Here is a 15,278-nt window from a genome sequence, read left to right on the forward strand (position 1 = left end):
TTAAGTACACCTATTCTTAAAAATATCCAATTAGCCAATCACAAAGCAGTAAGTAAAAGCTGTTCTTACTGATAGGTCGAGATGATGTGCTAAGGTTCAAGCCAAACAACAGAATGAGGAAGAAAGGTGATATAAGTGACCTTAAATATCGTATGCTTGTTGGTGCCAGACGAGCTGGGATTACTATTGTTTTTCAGGGAATGGTCTGAAGAAGATAAAATATCTAGTAAGCGGCAGTTCTCTACGCGAAAATATCTTGCTGATGTCAGAGATCACAGGATAACAGCCAGAGTGCCAACACTAACTCAAATAAACACTTGTTACAACCAAGGTCTGCAGAAGTTCCTCTCTGAACATCGAAGCAGATTAGCTGCAGCAGCAGAAGACCACAGCAGGTTCCACTACTGCTAAAAAAACCAGGAAATTAAAGTGGACAAAATGAGTAGATAAGTGTTGTCTGGGGCTCAGTTTCTCCTGCAACATTTGGATGGTAGAGACAGAATTTTACATAAACATCATGACAGGACTGATCATCCTGCTTTGTACTGTATCGGTGGTTCAGGCTGCTGCTGGTGGCCCCTTAGTACCAACTGAACATTGTTTAAACACCACAGCCTGCCTGAGTACTGTCACTACCCAACATGAGATTTGTTCCGCAGTGACTGTGTGACGCTATCATGTCAATAAGGACCAAAATCTCAGAGGAATGTTCCCAGCACCGTGTTCAATCTCTGCCATGAAGAGTTAAGGCAGTTCTGAAGGCAACATGGGATCTTAAGTGCATTTCTTTACAGTGCTGCAGTGGTTAGCACCGATGGCTCACAGCAAAGCGGTTCTGTGTTTGAATCTGTGTGGTTTTCATGTGCTTACTCCAGCTTCCTCCCACAGTAAAATGACACACATGTTAGGTTAATCGGTGAATAAAACTGCAAGTATGACTGTGAAGGGTTGTCTGTGTCTGTATTTTAATCCTATGATGGACTGCCCAGGGAGTACCCCGACTATCACCCAATGACAGCTGGGATAGGCTCCAACCCCCCTCCCCCTGTGATATTTAAAATGGAAAACAGTGAATAATTTCTTTTAATCTCCTAAAAAGAAAACTAAAATAGAAAACTGACACCACAGTCTTAATGCAAATCAGTGCTAATCTTCTTCTGGCTGCAGCCCCATATTAAATGAACAGATATCAATCTTCTCGCTTGACGCTCAGCAGGCACGTGAACAAGAAATGTTTCAGCAGCCTCTGTTGAATGAGCAAACAAATTAAAGAAATCACCAGTCGCTTCTTGGATTCACGAGTTTCTGTTCATTGGAAGAAAAAAAAAAACCCTCATAGCTGCTTCTCTCAGCTTGCTAACAAAGTTTTATTCCGTCTTTAATTGCAGCAGGTTATAATGATGACTACTGAATGAGCCCGGCGAGGATACAACAGCTTTATGCTGTGCAGGTACGGGCACTATCAAGCAGCATGAGTGCAGTTTAACATTTTCCTCAACTCCACGGAGGAGGAAATGGCGAGGCAATTACATCAAGCAGGTCACAGCTTTTTCTCCTTTCTTCTGTGCCTTTTTTCTCAACAAATGTTCTCCAGAGAAACAGTTTTGCCATTTAAGACTCGCATTTCTTTTTTTTTAACCTTTTTTTTTTTGGTTTTGTTTTCAGTGAAAAAGGAAAATGTAACTGCTACATTTATATAGTAAATACTCCATCTAGATTGCCTCCCTTTTAAAATCAAAAACATAACTCTTGCTATGTTTGCTATAAAAAGGCATACTGCAATCATAAAAGTGTTTCTTTCTTTGTTCCTTCTGATCCACAAAAACAAACAACTCATTGGAGTTGGAGCGTGTAGCACTGAATGGATCTTTATCAGCTCTGTGTGCAAGTGTGCCAGACTGAGCTTTCTGCCTGCACAGAAAGAAATATATGCGTGCTCGTGTGCGTGCATGTTTGTGTCTATACACTTTTTCTGTACCCCCCGTCCTGTTTCTATAATGAGTGAACTTCCAGCTCGGCTCACATCCCCTCCTGCCATTGCCCCAGGACAGGACAGAGCTGCCAAGCTGACCACTGCAGTAATTGTCTCCTCTTTCACTCTCCCTGTCTCGCTCAGGACTCTAGTTGGTTGTTAGGGCTGCTATGGCTCTCCTCGGAAAAGCCGCGGCTAAACACTGATGTGGTGGGTTTCACTTTGCAACGTGTGGTAACAGAAGTGTCTCTCCCTCAGGCAGAGATGAGTCATTTCCAAAGTCTAATGAGTCTAAATGAAGAAGACTTCATTAACTGGGAAGAGTCAGTCAGACAGTGAGACCTTTATCAAGGGTGGAAAGTTAAGTCGAGGCTGCCTGTTTAACTTTAAGTCAGGAAGACAGTATATTAAGGTAATAAGTAAATTAAGTAGATAAAATTGAAAAACCAAAATAATATGTGTTCTACTGCAGCTCCGTTCAGTTTGTCCTTGTTTGTGGGTCTCTCTGCCATTGAAGAGTTTCCCGTTTCTCCATTTGAATTTGCCTGAATCTGAGCACAGAGTATAGCCCTGTGTCCATCACCTGTATTCATCCTGCTACTTTGGTCAGCAGTCACATCATCAATAAACACCAGTGATCCAGTTTCACTGTTAGCCATACACGCCCATGACATTGCCTCCACTATGTTTGACAGGTGATGTCACGCCGGATCGTGACCTGTTCTCTCTTTTGCAATTTTTTTCTTTTCCCCTCATTCTGGTTCATTTGAATTTCTTAGAAAGGTTTGTAGTCTTTTTAAATATTTAGTCTAACCTCTGGCTTGAACCTTGTTGTAAACTTTGTATTTCCATTCATGAAGGCGTCTTTTGGTTGTCAGCAATGATAAACCTACCACATCGAAAGTGTTTGTAATTTGTTTTTGTTTTTTCTTAACCATGGAAATAATTCTGTCATCACTCATTTTAGCTGTCTTTAGTGATTTGTGACAGAAGGATAGCAGCAAGTGTAAAAGGGAAGGTTAACAAGATGGTAATAAGACCGTCTATGATGTATGATTTGGAGACAGGAGGCCAAGCTGGAGGTGGCATAGTTGATTTTTCTTAGGCATGACCGGGATGACAAGTGAGTACATCAGAGGGACAGCTCGGCTCACCTCAGCGGTTGGAAGACAAAGTTAGAGGGGCAATGCTCAGATGGTTTGGACATGTGCAGAGGGGAATAATGGATATATTTGGCAAAGGATGTTGCATATGGAGCGATCATGCAGGAGGAAGAGGAAGGCCACAAAGAAGATTTATGCATGCAGTAAAACGGACATGCAGAGCGCTGTTGGGGACAGGGAGGGAGATTATCTGCTGTGACAACCTCGAAAGGAAGCAGCCGTAAGAAAAAGAAGTTGATTTGGGCACTCCAAAAGTTTTTGCTGTCTCTAATTGGTTTATTTGGGTGGGTGGGGGTGGGGTTCCATCCAGTAATAGCCTTAACTTGCACTAAAATCTCTTCGGGCCTCATAATCAAAATTACAGCCAAATGTAGAAAATACAAATATAATTACACTTTTAATGAACTTCACATGACTTCATTTGCCACGAAGTAACAAGGGAACAGGCCTCACTTTGCCACGAAACTGCTCGTCAGTGAAGTTAATCGTGTGCCTCTGAAAATTGGGGACTCTATATATGAAAATGTCTGTAACTACTAAACAGTTTTTGTGAAACCTTTTGAATTAAAGCTGAAAGTCTGTATTTCTACCACATATTTGTTTGATTAAAAATCCATTATAGTGGAGTGCAGAGGCAAAGCAACCAGTATATGGATTTAGAGCTTTAAAACACATTTCACCAGTTACACTTGTTAAAGCGTCTGGTAGCACCAGTAGTTTTTCATGGTCTTTCTTCATCTTCTATTAATGACATTCTGACTCAATATAGACCTGACCTCAGCAAGTCAACGTGTGACCATTACTGGACAAAAAACCCCAACATCATAAAAAAGCATAAAAACCTTTCAGCAGTTTTTTTTTTTCAAAGAGGACTGAGTGTGAAAAAGATTTCTGCCTTTCCTCTGATTTGAGGTTTTAGAAAATCTAACCCATGATGAGAGACTTTGGTCAGTCATGTTCCTTTTCAGACCAGATTTAGTGAAGGGTAGAAATAGAGACAATGTCTGTGAGACAAGAAGAAGAAGATCTGAGAGCGGAAATGGTTAAGCAGAGGAAATTCACCATTATTAAGGGTTTAAATCTATGTACAGCAAAGCAAAAAGTTATTAATAAGCTTCACTACTATAACACATTTTTAAAAAGCTTTGTCTTGTTTTACATTTAACCAGAGCTTTGTTTTTGCATTTAGTTTACTGTGGATGGATGGATGGATGGATGGATGGATGGTTAGCCTGTATTTGCTGTGATCTAGAAATTTCAGATAAACTGAGACAAGTCCACAAAAGACTGAAAAACTAAAGTATGCTCCTGTTTTGAAAACTCACCTGAAGGCTTCGATAATGTAGGAGGTGACAGCGGCCCCGCCTTCATGGGGATTGGACTGCCAGGTGAGGGTGACTGTGTTTTTGGTCACCTCCGTTATGACAGGCTTCTGTGGAGGTCCTGGAAGCTGGATGAACTCAGAAGCTCTGGACACTGAAGAACCTCCATCTTTCATTACAGAAACACACACAAAAAAAAACATAATTACATCATATCAGTGGGTTAAGTTTGATTAACATTTTATCTCAAACTGTACTTTGTCTCGTGGAAGCTACAGATTGTGCTCAGAACACTGGCAGACTAAGTAGTTTCTTGGGAAAGGAGGTGTAGTTGAGGAGTGACAGAGTGTGAAGTGTAACAGACAGAGAGACTGTGGCGAGTTTCAGTCTAAGTACCTCTGACAGTCAACATCCCACTCCAGCTCGACTCTCCTGTGGCGCTGGAAACCACGCACGTGTACATACCCGAGTCCGTGTCCTGTTAAACAGCAGTCAGCATTTGAGACAGACTTAAAAAAAAAAAACACAATAAATGCCACAAACACTTTCACTTTTTCAGCAATTTCTGCTAATTTTCATTTTATGCTTCTACTCCACTAGACTTTTACGACATGTCAAAAAGCAGTTTTATACATAGAAGAAGTTATATAAGGCATGAGCTAGCCATAGCATCCACCACAGCAGTAGTGAAGTAAATCAAAAATAAAGAAGCTAAGCCTGCAAGCTAGTTCAGGCAGCTTGAGTTGCACAGCTTTTCATACATCACACACCAAACTCATCCTCCCTTATTGGTTTGTTTAAGCTGTAAATGTAGCGTGTCACTGCTGCTACCCCGCATCATTACCTGCTCTTTCAACCCCTTCACCACCCCAACATCCACCTGTAAGCTCCAAAGGTGATTCATACTCATCTCTGCCCTGTTGCTACATGTAAATACTGCAGGGAGCGAGGAGCTTGCAGACAGCACGCTCTAACTGTTGCTACGGGCCTGCTGTGATTTTGACCTTGGCGCTGTGTCTTGTTCTTTCTTCAGTAGTAGATGCCACCCACTTTCGTGCAACTGACTCTACTCAGCTATTGAGCCAAAGTACTTAAGACCAGAGAGAAGAGAGTTCCAGTGCCAGAGAGGCTTTTTTGGTTTTGAAGCTCGTGAGCTGTTTGTGTTGTTGGTCATTAACCTTTTTAATTTGTGCTTTTGTTTAGTGACTCCTGGGCTTTGCTATGTTTCTCTTCTTTTGAGTTGGATAGCAGCTCGTCCATATCTGTCTGTTTAATTATTAATCAAAAGCTTTACTTTCATATTTTGCCTTCATCTCCCTTTCATCAACACATTTTTTGTAACTTTACCTTTTTAGGGGAATGTAACACTATAATGAAGCTTATGTGTGAGTAATATCAGTAATCACTCATCTGCCTGCTTTCCTGGGTCTATTACATCACTTCCTCTTTCCCACAGTGTCAAATTCAATACCAGCATCGCTATAGTCCATCTAGTCCAATCATTTTCTTGCATGTCTCTTAAGAGCCAATCATGTCTCTGTCAGCGTACTTTAAATCTCAGTGATCTTCTGTCACTCTGCCTTTCAGGCCCGTGCAGCCCACCTCCTCCTCCCCCATCTCTGCCTCACCCTGGTCACTCAGCGCCCCATCCACGCCTCCATCTTCATCTTCACCCTCAGCTATACTCTAGTGGAGTCTATCATAATTCCTATCATTGTTCGGATAAACCATCCTGCTGTGATGGTTTATCAGAGTCTAATCGCCAAACAGCTTGTTAATCAAATTCTGTATCTTAATAAATCATGTTCATTTTTTTCCAAGTGACCTCTCTTTATCTAACTCATCACAGCTTAAAAGGAAAGACTTAAACAGTTTTAACTTTGATGCGATTTCGAATCTAATCTACCAAATTTGAGCCAACAAAGTCAAAAATTAATCAAAAATAACATTCAGCCACTATAAATATATTTTTTCTCTTCATGAATAAAATGAATAAATGTAATTTTGCATTTTAATCAATAAATAACAATGTGCTTTCCTATAATTTTCTCCTTTTTGAAAAAAACAAATAATTAGATTATTATGGTAATTATATTTGATCAAAATGTCATTTTGTGTGTTCTGGCAGACTAACTATTACAGAAACATAAAAAGAATGATTTTGATGGCATAAACCTTACACTGAATTTGCTAAACATTTTATGTCAGTAACAATTTTTACCTTGAATATTTAATTCATCAAGAGTTGATGTGCAACTTGAGTGTTATTGAGCAGTAAATATTTAGCCATCTCTCACTTGAGAAAGCATTAGTTCTTAATAGCTAATAAATCGAGAGTTTAAACAACTTTAGTTAATGTGTTGCTGTGTCTCTCTTTGGGGCCGCATCAAGACGAGCATCTGGCGGGAAAATCTGCCAAATCAAACATGCAGAACTACCCGCTGTGGCGACCCCTTGCAAATGAGGGAGCAGCTGAAAGTAGCTTTAGCTTTAATTAGAACAACTTCAGCAATTAATAGTTTTGCATCACAACAAAATGATCATAAATAATGGCTACAGTGATTGTTATTGGTGTAATAGTGTTTATTTGCTTATGTGATGAAAATAGCAGTGATTAATTATATATTGCTTGTGCATTGGCTCAGTGCAGTAGCGCTTTATGCATCTGCCAACCAAGTTAAAGATCTGTGATCTGATTTTGGGTGGAGACACAAATCCTTGTGGGGAAGGGCATCTGTCATTAGAATCCGCCAAATCAAACATGCTGAGCTACCTGCTGTGATGACCCCTTGTGAATAAGGGAGCAGCCAAAAGAAGCATTATATGCTGTGTTGTGTCCGACATCAACTATTAAAAGACTGTGATTAAATTCTGATGACATCAGAATAACAAGATATTTTATGTAGGATGTATTTATTTAGGATTAATAGATGTTAGCAAGTTTTTACTGAGCAGTGTGATTACTATAACTCCTACGATGTTAAATGCTGCCACATAGTCAAAACCGCTGCAGTCTTTTTTCTTCTTTGGCTTCAGTCCTGCGATACAAGCAGAGAACTTTTAACGCAAACAGTTCCTAAGTCTGATCAAGAGGATGGTGCCTAAATCTGACCAAACAGCGAACAAAAACCAAAGTGATTGAAAGCTAAACTAAAGAATGAGCGAAAACCGCAGAAACCACGGTCTCCGGGACCTCCTGAGTGACCCCAACTGCCCACTTATATGCTCTTTCAGTTGATGCAATAATTTATTGCAAATGATAGTTGCCTGACTGAAATTTTATAATGATGTCCATTCGATGCTCTGTGAAGAGCAGTTTTATAATTATACACAGAATATTAATGTCCTTGAGAGGGCTGCTTCATTTAAACCCAGATAATTATTCTTTCATTGTTAATGCTGTATTTCTCACATAATGTGCTGTTTTTCTGCGAGGTGAGCTGACCCTCCGCTGGAAATCATTACAGCAATTGTGGCAGTGGACCAGCTGAGTCTAATTAGTACCAAAATATAAATGCAGATCTTTCTATCAGTTGTTTTGGACATTTTTGTGAGGAAACTATTAAGTGTCTCACTTCAGCCTGCAAAAGCATTTAAATCAGAAGCGAGCAGTAAACAACTCATACGTGTCGTTATATTAGCGATGACATTATAAACGCATACAACACGCTTCTCTGTGATTTCTGCAACCATCGGTTACGTAGCACATCAACGCTTATTTGGAGGTGTCTGCCATTTGGTGCATTTTCACTGACAACGAGTGCGAGATGCTGATGAGAGCAGTGAGACGCAACCAGCACAGTTAACACAGTGAAAGACACCCAAAAAAAAGATTATCTTCAGAGTTGAGTGCAGCTGCAGAATAAGGTGATAATTTTAATAAATTTCAGCTCCGTCACAAGAGCCAGCCTTTCTCACAGCACGCACAGACATTTGAATTATTGTTAAGATAAAAATACGATAATGCCGCTGACAAATTTAAAATGCTAGACCTGCTTGCAACTGTTGTTCAGCTTTAAGCTCCTACGCTTCAATAAATTATTCAAAAGGCATATTTAAAAGTTTGCTACAAAAAAGCAAAAACACGTTTTAAAAAATATTTTAAAAATGTAAAAATTGGCACTTATACCTTTAAGCTCCAGGTGAAACTGGACCCAATTAAGCAGCCATGTTTGTGCAATTAAATGCAAGCCACGCACACTCCATCCACATTAAGAAACTGTCATCGAGCGACACTACGCCCCACCCGACCTTCTTTTTATGTTATGAAGTGTACAGTATGTGCCTGCATGCTTCACTGATACGCTTGCTGTTCGCTCTGGCCGTGTCCTGGCTGAGAGCCAGTCTGCTGGAACTATCCTCAGACCGTATGAGATCATCCACCGCAGTGTTGACCTCTGGCTGACAGACCGCACAGCTTGTGGGCAGGTGAACTTCTTCAGATGACTCCAACTACAGCTAAAATATTGATGGTGGGTTGGGCAGCGGCAGGGTAAATATTTTTAGTCCCTCACTCATCATCGCCGTGTCCCCATTTTTTCCCCCTTTGTCAACCCCTTGATGCCACACTAATGCATCTCTTCTGTTCCATTGAGCACATTGGCATGGCAGATTTCCCCTGCCTCAGCGGTGCACCGGACCAAACCTTAATGCTCCAAGTTAGCTGAGCACCACTGCTGAGAAAAAGGATGAAGGAGGACGTGAATAAGCACATTCCAGCCAGGAGATTTAATTAAAAGCCGGTTAGATGATGAATCATCTATCGCCAGTCAATTAATGTAAATGATGCTGCCTTTGCTCTGTCCTGCACAGGCTCGCTGACCTCCAGGTGGGGTTATAGCACAAAGGGGTTTCTGACTGCTCTTCCATCAAAGCAGAACACATTAGCATTTACAAACAAGCACCTTCATTAACATTACAATTACACACCGCATGAGCACATAATTACACTGGAGAGATACGCACCGCCTTAGAGAGATTGGTCTTTTTAACTCAGACTCACTTTAATTTTACAAACAGAAATGGAATTGCTGATGGAAATGAGGAAGAAATGGGTTACTATGAGGGCTGTGGGGAAGGTGACAGACGGTCAGAGATCACACAGGTATTTTATTCTCCACAGTTTTTTTTTTTATATATAATTTCCATCTTTCTGTGCACACTCCGTCTTTCCTTCCGCTCCTTCCATTTAAGAGCAACTGCCTTTCAGAAGTCGCTTGTTACGTGCCCTTTCCAACAAATGCCTCATCCGCACACACCCAAACACATACACACCTTTACGTCTGCGATTTGCAACGTGCCATTTTCCATCAAGGTCAGTCGAGGTGTATTTCCCTGAAGTCTCTCTCCGTCCTTCTCCCATGAAATCTCGACTGAGGTACCTCCATTTACACGGCAATAGAGCTGTGCCGTTGCACCCCGAGATACGGTCTGATTGGCTGGGCCTTGGCGAATGATTGGCGGGATACGACCTGAAGGACCTGCCAGTTTGAGTGAAGAAGAGGCAGAGTATTATGTTAGGGGTGATATCCTTGTTCCAATTAGATCACAGTGCAGAAAAGTCAAGACGGACAGATAACATTAGGAAGGCGTATAAAAGGTCTGCAGGAAGGACGGCTTTATAAAGTCGCCAGCAGCTGGAGAGCAAAGGGTGAAAATACTTAAGATGCTTAGTAAGCAGAAAACAATAGGTTGTATAAGGAGTAAAAGAAAGCTTAAATCTGGTGCTTACAAGCTGCCTGTGGGAAAACATTAAGCCTTCAATTCATTGCTCATCCAGCATGGGGTCTCTAACTGCGCACCGTCTCTGTCTGCATGAGCCTCATTGTTGTGCACCTACTAAGTAATTAATATGTTTTCCCCTCATTAGCTGATGGTGCAGAACAAAGAATCAACCCCTCAGGTTTAAAAGTAACTGTACCTATTGAGGTCTTACCTCCCTCCACCTCCAGCAGTGCCTTGGTCAGAACACTTCCTGCTACACTGATGGCCTGGCAGATATAAAAGCCCGAGTCCTCAGGGTGGACATCTGTGATGGTCAGCTCTCCATTCATGGAAACAGAGTAACGACCAGACTGGGAAGGCGGCTGGCCGGGGAACAACAACATCTAAACAGAAAAATGCATGCAGCAAAAAGTAAATCAATGTTTTTATTGTCAAATCATTTACCTCAGCTATTTGAGTAAGTTTATAGAAAAGGAAATAGGACTAGAACAATTTTAGTCGCAATTTCCTGCAGCTCAAATTGGCTGTTTGAAATGGCTGGTTGTGTCTAAGGAAAACTTTAATGTGGACCCAAATAAAACTGAAAAACAAAGCCAAAGCGTCATATTTAAAAGGCTATGTTCAGCGTTTTTCAGCAGAACGCAAACTGAAATAATTGAGCCGCAATCACAAATTCCCAGAAATCCACTCATCAAAAGCATATGTTGTATTTTTAGATCAGTCTGTGGAAGCTTCATTCTTTCTCTTTGAGTCATGCACAAAAGCATGTACCGCAGTTCAGATTTTTCTTTTGCCAATGTTCTTCTCATATACTCCAGGACAACCTCACTAATGTTGCCAAAAAAGTAAAAAAACACACACACACTGATATCCCACTCCTCACCCTGTGCACCACATTCAGGCTTGGACACATCAGGACTTATATCGCTCCACGTTTTAGATTTTGGAGAACTCTAAAAATAGCAGCACATTTGAAAGTGTCCCAGAGGTGCTGATGGAGGTGACCTTGAAGTGGAGCACTGGCCACATTTAAGTCAGGTAAGACTTAAGAGCTTCACCAGTGGTGGTGGATGGCCTCCCTTTCCTGAGTCTGTTTTTGCCGGGCTTTCTTCCTGTTAAAGGGAGTTTTTCCTTCCCATGGTCACCAAGTGCTTGCTCATAGGGGGGGTCATCGGATTGTTGGTGTTTTCTCTGTATTATTATAAGTCCTTTTTTTTTTACAATATAAAGTGCCTCGAAGCCACTGTTGTTGTGAATTAACGGAATCAAATTGAATTCAAAATGAATTCAAAATGAATTTATGATCCCACCTTAAACGAATAACTCATGGACTCAAGTCCCTGAAAAATATTACAGATATTCATGTGCAGCTCCAGATTAGTTATTATTATTTGGTGATCCTGTAACTTCTCATGCAACACCACCATGAGATCAAAATGAAATTTGTCGCCGTGCCTAATGAATAAAAACCTGCAAAGCTAATGACATTCCCATCAGACTCAGCTCTGCTTGTACTTTTACTGCTAATTAGTACGTCTTCCATTAATTACATCCTCCCAGAGATGAGCTGTGGAGCCTTACTTTTAGTTGATGAATTGTGTAAAGAATTAATAAATCATTAAAGTAAAACTGTTATCAAATTAGTTTTGACACATTATTTTACATGTTTTCACCCAAATCTGGGGCTCAAACTATTAACTTCTAATGATAATCTCACATTTGAAAAAAGAAAAAACCCTGAAAGACTCTGGTTGTTGTGTTGTTTTTTTGGGGGGGATGATGCCTGTGAAACTGACATTTTATAGCTATCCCATCTTGTTTTCCTGTAAGTGAGATGGATGGGAACAAGGGGGAGGGATGCATCAATCCATTCAGCCATCCATTTCATTCCTCTAAGAGGCTTAGACTCCAGTGGAGGGACCGAGGTTATAAGGCTACAGATAATCCCACATATACAGCAAAAAGCCCTACAAACAGCCAAGCAAGGCATCAACCTATCCTGCCGACTGAAGCTTATTCACAAAATCAGTAGCTCAACTTCCTGTTTGCTCTGTGGAACCTTTCCGAAAACATCTGAAGCTTCTCCTCCACTCCTGAGTCAGTGAACCCAGCTGCCATTAAGCAATATGGCATTTGTGGTCAGGAATAATGTGGAAGGAGGGCAGCATTCGTATGCAATCCTGGCCTGAAGAAGCAATTTCCACACCTGGTGTGCTTCCTGGAAGCCCTCCTTCAGTCTCTTCTACTTTCTCTTCCCTCTCCTGTCGACCCCCCAAAACCAGAGTGGCACACAAACAGGAGAAAGATTTCTCGCCAACGCAATACTGCAATGTCTTCCAACTCTTTGTCTCTGCGCATATCTCTGAGCCAAATGCAAATGTGCTGCATTATCTCGCTCGCCTCTCGCTTATTTCGCCTGGAAAAATGTGTCTTGATCAGTGTGGGCAACTCTAAAAAAGAGGTGTCAGAAAAAGTAAGATTAAATCAGACAAAAAAACCTGCTCACATCGTGGTGAGTCATTCTCGCCTTTTAAACAAAGAAGGTGTGAAACTGTTGACTATTGATGTGATAAAGAATACTTGAAGTAAAGTTTACAAAGAATGCGCCAAGTGCTCATGAAGAGCAAGCCCGGGCTTGTTAGGGGAGCAAATGTATTTATATTCACTCATTTGGTGTCCTGGATGTCTCTGCTGCTGCAGTATTTAGCATTAGAGAGCGCCTTGTGCTTTGCTCCAGCCTCTTACCTGGCTGCCCTCTTTCTGCCAGAAGATGGCAGGTGGAGGGTTTCCCGTGGTGCCGCATTGGAAGGTGATGCTCCTCCCCTGGGTGGCAATCTGGTCTCGGGGCTTTGTAGCAATCTGAGGTGGTACTGGAAGAGAAGGAGGAGTGTGACCACCCATTAAAAGTCATACTTGTGCATGAAATGGCCTGCTTTATGAACGCTCCCTTTCTGCTGAAAAGCCAACCCAATTTTCTCCTCTATAATTTATCAGTGGGAAAGTGTTCATTTAATTTGAATGGGAAGGAACCGTTCTGAATCCAATATGGCAAACCATTTTAAAGACGCCAACACTATAGCAACAATATTTCTTTACTTCCCCCTTTTCCTTAGGAATGCAAACACAGCAAAATGGTAGTTTCTTACTCTTTGTGCCATCCATAAGGGCGCATACTTGCTGATTCGCTGTATTCGGCACATTATTTTCACAGCAGCAAACAAACTGCTTCTAAGCAGTTGTAGCTGCTTGAACCAGTTTTAAATATATATTCGATTTGGAAGCCAGGATGAGAAACTGCCAAAGAGGAACTCTCTGAAGACCTAAGTTGCTTAATGAAGCAGGAAGGAAGCAAACAGTTGTCAAGTAAATGTAGTGAAGTAAAATAAAGTAATATAATAAAGTGGATCTATAAAACGTAATGATATTGAAATACTGAACGTCTCTCGGTTTAGTTATTTTCCAAAACCGCTGTTAACCCCGAGCTGGATCGATAAAGCGCTCGTTAGCTCTTAACGAGTGAGATTTAAGAGTCTTTTCTTTGACCTTCTGAGTTTTTTGATCTGTTGCTACATACTCATCATCATCGCCCTCTCGTCCTTAATGAGAAAAATCACCTCCATGTCCTCTTAAAGAGAAAAAATGGGGGGCGGGGGGGATGAAAGAAAATCATGGCAGCAAAAGCCAGCGTCATTCTGATGACATTTACTGAGTTATTTTGGGAAAGGTCTGAGAAGAGCTGCCAATTTCCAGCTTGGGTCAGATCACCATGTTATCCACATCATCACATCCTCTGTAGATTTACACTGACCACTGCATTCTGCCCCCGCCTGAATAATTGGCTCTCACTTCCCACCAAATGGGAAGCTTCTCTAGCCTGGATGCATCCTCTCTACAAATCTCTGCATAGTGCATATGGTGCATATGTAGCTGCACACACAAACACACACACACACACACACTTGTATTAGGGCGCACAAATGCATATTTGGCTCAATACACAAGACAACTGAGTCATCCGTGTCGTGTCTTAATAGTCTCACCGAGAGCATTTTCCCAGCCGCAGAACATCTTTTATCATTATAGTGTTGTGATGATCTTTCTGTGAAGTTTTTTTTCTCTTTCTTCAGATGTTATAATGTCTTTCAGCAGATCTGATGTGTTAGTCACATATAGCGCAAGATTGCTCTCATTTATTTCATATTCACTTTGGCGCTACTTGTGGCTGTTTTTTATCATTGAGTCTTAAAGTGACTCTAAACCATTTTAAAGATTTTATGTAGATTTTGCATAAGATTTGCAATGTATATCAGTTTAATTCTGTAAGTCCTGTTTTAGTTAGAAGTCTAGCAGCTGGTGCAAAGTAGTCCGTCTGGGAGAAAGGATATTGGGAATATGAGCTCTTGGCTTTATGTCCCAATTAGAGATTTAACTGTGTGTTACTGTTGTCTAGCTGAAACATGATAGTTCAACTGGTTTAAATCTATTTTTAAATCTCTAGCACTGTGTTGCCAGCCAGCTTGTTGGTGCAAAAATTCTATTTTATGCCTGTCAGTCTTTGCTATCTTTGCCATTTTTCCTAAATTCACATAAAGACATGACAAGACGTAATGTGTTTTTGCAGCAGGTTGCAAGCAGCAAAGTGCCTAAAGATACTATTTAAAATCGGTTCTTCAAAATCTCTGTGCAGACATGTTGTTGGTTTCCTTGAGTTTGGTGTCTTTTTCTGCGCTTAAATGATTCATAGGTCAGTGTTAAGGTGCTTCTTTCTTGGTCAGTTCCCAGGACTGGGCTGAAAATGATTGAAAAATCAACCAGTGTCCAAAGAAAACCCTTGAATGACCTTCAGAAAGCCTGGAGAACTGATGCACAAGACCACTTTCAAAATATTACAGGAAAATCTGGCTCTTTCAAAGCAAAATATAAAGACATGAAGGGTACCTTTTGCAAGTACTGTGTGTCCTTTACTGGGGTTTTATAAAGCAGAAATAAGAAGGTGAGTTTGATCTGGACCTGATTTATTGAGAAAATAAGCCTAATGATGTCATATTGATGCCATCAGTCTTATCCTGACTAAAGGCCAAAATTAGAAGCTTACAC

The 15,278-nt window shown here is 41.0% G+C and overlaps 1 protein-coding gene across 2 annotated transcripts in view; it reads right to left on the reverse strand.

The window, feature by feature from the left end:
• The window catches only part of zgc:77784 (uncharacterized protein LOC402947 homolog), a 66,902-nt gene that overhangs the window by 17,144 nt on the left and 34,480 nt on the right, over nucleotides 1–15,278 (reverse strand). For both annotated transcript variants that reach the window (XM_040009081.1, XM_040009082.1), the window contains exons 7-11: nucleotides 12,927–13,051; nucleotides 10,393–10,564; nucleotides 9,732–9,937; nucleotides 4,854–4,935; nucleotides 4,461–4,626 (exon numbers count right to left, since the gene is read on the reverse strand). In XM_040009081.1, the coding sequence (XP_039865015.1) occupies nucleotides 4,461–4,626; nucleotides 4,854–4,935; nucleotides 9,732–9,937; nucleotides 10,393–10,564; nucleotides 12,927–13,051 (751 nt within the window). The remainder of the gene's footprint in view (nucleotides 1–4,460; nucleotides 4,627–4,853; nucleotides 4,936–9,731; nucleotides 9,938–10,392; nucleotides 10,565–12,926; nucleotides 13,052–15,278) is intronic.

The sequence above is a fragment of the Simochromis diagramma genome, unplaced genomic scaffold (genome assembly GCF_900408965.1).
Source record: "Simochromis diagramma unplaced genomic scaffold, fSimDia1.1 OVJJ01000344.1, whole genome shotgun sequence".
In the NCBI taxonomy this organism is placed as follows: domain Eukaryota; kingdom Metazoa; phylum Chordata; class Actinopteri; order Cichliformes; family Cichlidae; genus Simochromis; species Simochromis diagramma.